This window comes from Bos mutus, chromosome 21 (assembly GCF_027580195.1).
Source record: "Bos mutus isolate GX-2022 chromosome 21, NWIPB_WYAK_1.1, whole genome shotgun sequence".
In the NCBI taxonomy this organism is placed as follows: domain Eukaryota; kingdom Metazoa; phylum Chordata; class Mammalia; order Artiodactyla; family Bovidae; genus Bos; species Bos mutus.
The window spans coordinates 41,081,497-41,088,286 of record NC_091637.1 but is presented as its reverse complement, the minus strand read 5'-3'; the positions used below and the strand labels follow the sequence as shown (position 1 = coordinate 41,088,286).

Genomic DNA, 6,790 nt, shown 5'->3' with positions numbered 1-6,790 from the left:
CGGACATGACTGAGCGACTGAACTGAACTGAACTGAAATAGAGTAACCTGAATAGCATAACATTGTTTATGGAATTTTTTAAATCTTTCCTTAAAATGGAGAAATTATTTGAAGAAATACTCAACTGTCTGCCTACACCTTTAGAGTATACATTCCACAGAAAAAGGAAGGGAAACCAGCAAGAGGAAGTCTTGCTGAATATTTAAATAGTAGTTTCATGGCTGGGAAGTAGTATAGGCAAGAAGAAAAGCAGGTGAAAGGCAGGCAAAGTGTCACTAACTTCAAGCGACTTAGCAGCAGTAGCAGCTGGAGAGGAAACTGCTGATATAGAGTCCCTTTGACCCTCCCAAGACCATCTGGTGTGAAGATACAGCTTCAAGGTAAGGTTCCCTGAGACAGAAGGTTTATCCTAGAGCTATCATCTGAATAGACCCTCTAGGCTCACTCCAGATCAAGCTTCCACAGATTTTTGTAGTCCCCTCCTCCACAGTAGCTTTATAATCCCAAGCTAAGGTGGGGTCTGCCTAAAAGTCACTTATGCCAAAGGTATCATTATAGCAAGGCTTCATAATAACTCTGACAGCCCTTGCCCCAGTAGATGAACATTTAGATTTTTTCAGAAAGCCCTAGTGGTACTTTAGAATTTAGTAGTTGGGCTTTGGGAAAGAGAGAAATATGACATTAAAAGGACAAAATGAGGCTCTTGCTACTCTTAATATAACAAGTTGAGGGGACTTCCCTGGAGGTCCAGTGGTTAAGAATTCATGCTTCCACTGCAGAGGGCGTGGGTTTGATCCCTGGTGAGGGAAAAAAGACTCCACATGCCATGCAGTGAGGCCAAAAAAAAGTTCAACAAACAAAGGGAGGTAAGTGATTCAAATATATTATCTCACTTAGTCCTCATAAGAAGTCACTGGGGTTTAGAAGATGAAACAGGCTCAGAATTAAGAGTCCAAAACCACAGAACTGGTAAGTGGTAGAGACAGGATTGAAGCCCAGTTCTGTGGGATGCCAGAGCCCCAGTTCTGCCCCATTAGTTTATAAATGCCATGCCGTGCTGTGCTCAGTCACATCCTGCTCTTTGCAGTCCCATGGACGGTAGCCCACCAGGATCCTCTGTCCTTGGAAAATGGTAGAGTGAGTTGCCATTTCTTCTTCCACAGGATTTTCCTGACCCAGGGATCGAACCTGCATCTTTTGCATATGCTGCATTCACAGGTGAGTTCTTTACCACTAGCACCACCTGGGAAGGCCCAATTTATAAGTAACTACTTTAAAACCATTTCAAAAGATGTTTAAGGATGAAGAAATCTCCTGGTCATGTGCAATAAATCAGGCTTCCTAGGAAACTTTATATGCTTTAATCTCTGAGCCACCAGGGAAGCCCTCAGAATCACTACCAAGGTTGATTTTCCTCAAGTCCTACATTACTTTCAGGCACCCTTCTAGATGGAGCCCAGCCACACAACTTTTAATAAAACCTTCTCTATAATTCAGCTTCTCATATGCACATACAGAGCTATCACACACACAACCAGACAAACATTAAACACATACACACTACACAAATAAACACACACACGGACTGCTGATACCACAGAGACCACAAAAATATGCCACCCGTGCTCAGATTACAGATACACACACACACACACACACAGAGCTCCACACACATCCCATGAATTCAAACACATACCATTAGAGACACACACAGCATATATGAACATACATACACACAAAGGCACCACAGATATAAAGACAGACCACAGGCACACAGACACACAGGTACACACACACACAGCACACACAAATAGATACACATAGGTCTACACACACACTATCAGAAACCCTCCATAGGATTTTGTTTCTCCTTGTCTACTCATGCCCCACTGTCTATCTAGTCTCCATCACACTCATCATCTCATTAACAACTCCTCTCCCACCACCGGTCTCTTCTCTTTGTCCTACTCCTTCCCAAACAGGAAACACAAGCTCTTTTCTTTCCACTCCCCAGAGCAACCACCAACACAAGAAAGCTGTGATTAATGAGGATAAGGGAGACATTACACCATGCCAAAGCATAGCAAGTGGATTAAAATTAAATATTACGACAGTCCCCATTTTAAATCCCTTGTGTCGTCTCTGCCTCTCAGAATATCTCATTGGCCCTTCCTCCTCTGGAAGCCTCCCCTCACCTGCTGTGTTTTCATGTGGCCCCTCTCTGGAGAACATCCTTATTCCTCCTCCCTCTTCACATGGTCCCAGGACCTTTAACCAGCCTCTTCCTCGGGCTGCAACTCTTTCACTCACCATTGCTCATCCATGCCATGTCCCAAGACTTCACTTTTTATTCCCAAAGCAGACTACCAAGGTATCTTCCTGAACAGGATCATTTTGCTACTTGGCAGGGAAAATCTTGCAACTACCTTCGCAGGCAGAATTAACTTAAGGCAGTCGTGATTTTAACAGTAATTATGGTATTTCTTCTCTTTCTGTATTCTTAGAATGTTTTTGTTTAGTGAAAAAAAAAATTAGTAATTTCCACTGCTTTACCCAGTTTATCAAAAACCAATTAGCTGATATGATTCTATTATAATAGCTATTTTCCAAAATATTCTCAGGTCTATATTTTCAATATTACAGGGGCATTTATTCAAGAAATAGGATATTGTGAATCATCAAAGACTTTGTTTCATGGAACACTATTAAAATACTACACATGTGCATAGACCTAGAGATTGTCATACTGAGTGAAGAAAGTCAGACATAGAAAGACAAATATCACATGATATTTCTTAAATGTGGAGTCTAAAAAAAATGGGGGTACAAATGAATTTATTTATAAAACAAAAGTAGAGTCACACATGTAGAAAACAAATATATGGTTATCAGGAGATAAAAGGGAAGAGGCATAAATTGGAAGACTGGGACTGACATACACACACTACTATATAAAAAATAGATAATAATAAGAACAAGCTGTAGAGCACAGGTAACTCTCCTCAATACTCTGTGATGGCCTATGTGGGAAAAGAATATATTAAAAAAGAGTAGATATGTGTATATGTATAACTGATTCACTTTGCTCTACTCTTGAAACTAACACAACATTGTAAATCAACTATACTGCAATAAAATTTTTTAATTAAAAAAACACTTTACACAAATTACCAATTTTCAAAGAAATAACCAAACACTGATGGTGTTCCCCATCTGCCACAGTGGATGTATGGTGGGAGATGTTGATGAATAAGAAATTAAACCCCTCCTTCATTTTCTCCTCTGTTTAAATATTTGCCTTTATATGGAAAAAAGAAATTATTTTTATATAAAACTACTTGCATACAACAAGTTATTGGATAAATATAAGTTCCTTGACTTCTCTCTCCTCTCCAAGTAAGAAAGAGCAGCTATGAGGTTCTACAATACACCCTCCTCTTTCATTGATTTGGGAAGGCACTTCATGATCTCACAGTATACCACAGAACTCCCATATGAACTGAGTGTTAAATACTATTAATAGCTAATAACATTTGTTACATATAATTAGCTCATGGGAGAAGTCTAACTATAGCTCCAACATGATTACCAATTTACAGCCATTGTTATGTTTGTTATTCAGTTTCATTAGTAATATTACCCTAACCAAGTCCTAGTCAAGTAAAACTTCTACATTGCCATATTCAAGAACCTGTGCCCATCAAGAAGGGTCAGACTTCTGGCTAATACCTAATTAGAATACTTTTAGCTACCTAAATCACTTAACAGAGTAAAAATATTCCAAGTGTTATTTCTACTTCACATTAATTCATTGCATCTACAGTGTTTCTATATTTGGTGCTCAAATTCAGATCAGATCAGTCGCTCAGTCGTGTCCGACTCTTTGCGACGCCATGAATCGCAGCACGCCAGGCCTCCCTGTCCATCACCAACTCCCGAAGTTCACTGAGACTCACGTCCATCGAGTCAGTAATGCCATCCAGCCATCTCATCCTCTGTCGTCCCCTTCTCCTCGTGCCCCCAATCCCTCCCAGCATCAGAGTCTTTTCCAATGAGTGAACTCCTCGCATGAGGTGGCCAAAGTACTAGAGTTTCAGCTTTAGCATCAGTCCTTCCAAAGAAATCCCAGGGCTGATCTCCTTCAGAATGGACTGGTTGGATCTCCTTGCAGTCCAAGGGACTCTCAAGTCTTCTCCAACACCACAGTTCAAAAGCATCAATTCTTTGGCGCTCAGCCTTCTTCACAGTCCAACTCTCACATCTGATCCTAATTCCTCATACAAAAATAAAGAAAAATATCTGATTTGTATTCTTGCAGAAATATTGTTTGCCATTTTAAAAACATTGCCATTTTGAATATTAATATGGAAAAATTACTATTTTAATTTCCATGTTTAATCATTTCCTTTGCTTCTTTTTTGTTGTCATTTCCAGTTTCTCATTCCAATTATGGACCTGACCAACTCTACTGACTTCCTGCTCAATGACTCTACTTTAATAAGAAACAGAATTCACATTCCAAATTCTGCCTCAAAAGTGATTGTTGTAGTTCTTTTGTTTATGTCATTTTTAATTGGCACTATCACCAATGGTCTCTATCTATGGGTGCTAAAATTCAAAATGAAAGAGACTGTCAATACTCTCTTATATTTTCATCTCATTCTCTCCTATTTTATTTCAATATTATTTTTGCCATTTTTGGCCATCTCCCACCTTCAAGACAATCACTGGAGCTTTGGAAGGGCCACGTGCAAGATCTTCAACAGCATTTTGTATGCAGCAATGTTCGCCTCTGTGTTCTTCCTCTCGGCCATCAGTGTTGATCGTTACCTTCTCACTTTTCACCCGGTGTGGTCACAACTGCATCGAACCCCACGCTGGGCTTCCAGCATCATCTTGGGAGTCTGGATCTTTGCTGCTGCCCTCAGCATGCCCTATGTGGTTTTCAGGGAGACACATGATGACCATAAAGGAACAGTGACCTGCCAAAACAACTATGGTGTGTCTACTGACTGGGAGAGCAAAAAGATGCAAACATTAAGGAAATGGATTCATGTAGCCTGTTTCAGCAGCCGCTTCTTGCTAGGCTTCCTTCTGCCTTTCCTCATCATCACCTTTTGTTATGAAAGAGTAGCCAGAAAGATGAAAGCAAGGGGACTGTTGAAATCCGGCAAGCCCTTCAAAGTCATGATGACAGCCATTGTCTCCTTCTTTGTGTGTTGGATGCCCTATCATGTATACCAAGGCTTACTTCTCACTGAAAACAGATCTCTGTTTTTCCAGCTGACTGTCTTACTCACAGTGATAACTACTACCTTCAATACTGTGTTTTCTCCCACACTCTACCTCTTTATTGGGGAAAACTTCAGAAAAGTTTTCAAGAAGTCTGTCCTTGTTCTTTTTGAGTCAACATTCAGTGAGGATTCCTCGGCAGAAAGGACAGAAAACCTAAATTCAGAAGCCGACATGTAAATTCTGGATCCCAGAGCAAACAGGGGACTCTTAGTCAAAGACATCATCAGTAAAGATACTCAGCTTTTGTATATAATATAGTGTCTATACTAGAGAGACAGCTGGACTGTACTATAGTTAGATTTATGAATATTATAAGGGCTATAAAATGTGGTGGGTAATGTTGAAAATGTGATTTTTTCTTTTTACTTTGTAGTAAAATACATGCAACATATAACACCCTTTTTTTTTCATTGTACATTTTGGCGGCATTAAATTCACAGTACTTTGCAATCATCAACACTATCTATTTCCAAAATTTTTAATCACCAGAAAGAGAAACTGTACCCATTAAGCAGTAACTCTTGACTCCCCCTTCCCCCAACCCCTCATACCATCTAATCTGCTTTCTAGTTCTGTGAATTTGCTATCTAGATGTTCTATGTAAGTGAAATCATACAGTATTTCTCCTTTTGCATCTGGCTTATTTAACTTAACATGTTTTCAAGGTTTATCCATGTTGTGACATGTATCAGAACTTCATTCTTTTCATGGCTAAATAATATTCTATTATAGGGTTCCCTGATAACTCAGTTGGTAAACGATCCACCTGCATTGAAGGAGACCCTGGTTCGATTCCCAGGTCGGGAAGATCTACTGGAGAAGGGATAGGCTAACCACTCCAGTATTCTTGGGCTTCCCTTGTGGCTCAGCTGGTATAGTATCCACTTGCAATGCAGGAGACTGGTTTGATCCCTGGGTTGGGAAGATCCCCTAGAGAAGGGAAAGGCTACTCACTCCAGTATTCTGGCCTGGAGAATTCCATGGACTATATTGCCAAGGGGTCGCAAAGAGTCCAACACGACTGAGAGACTTTCACTTCCCTTCACTTCATATGAATATACCACATTATGTTTATCCATTCTTCTGTTGAGTTGTTTCCACCTTTTGGCTATTGTGAATAATGCTACCACAAACACTAGTGTACAAGTGTCTGAGTCTTTGTTTTTAACTATTTTAAATTATTTTGAATTGCTGGGTTATGTGGCAATTCTTTAAGTTTTAAGGAATTGCCACCTTTTCTACAACAGCTGCACCATGCTGCATTCTCACCAGCAATTTACAAAAGCTTTGGTTTCTCCATACCCTCAGTTCAGTTCAGTTCAGTCGCTCAGTCCTGTCTGACTCTTTGCAAAACCATGGACTGCAGCATGCCAGGCCTCCCTGTCCATCACCAACTCCCAGAGTTTACCCAAACTCATGTCCATTGAGTCGGTGATGCCATCCGACCATCTTATCTTCTGTCGTCCCCCTCTCCTCCCGCCTTCAATCTTTCCCA

The 6,790-nt window shown here is 40.3% G+C and overlaps 1 protein-coding gene across 1 annotated transcript; it reads left to right on the top strand.

Annotated features, from left to right (window-relative positions):
• Positions 1-249: 249 nt before the first annotated feature.
• Positions 250-5,625, top strand: GPR33 (G protein-coupled receptor 33). The gene is made up of 3 exons (XM_005890108.2): positions 250-380; positions 1,164-1,218; positions 4,435-5,625. The coding sequence occupies exons 2-3, from the start codon at positions 1,204-1,206 to the stop codon at positions 5,470-5,472; spliced, it is 1,053 nt and encodes a 350-aa protein (XP_005890170.2). The 5' UTR covers positions 250-380; positions 1,164-1,203; the 3' UTR covers positions 5,473-5,625.
• The last annotated feature ends 1,165 nt before the right edge of the window (positions 5,626-6,790 follow it).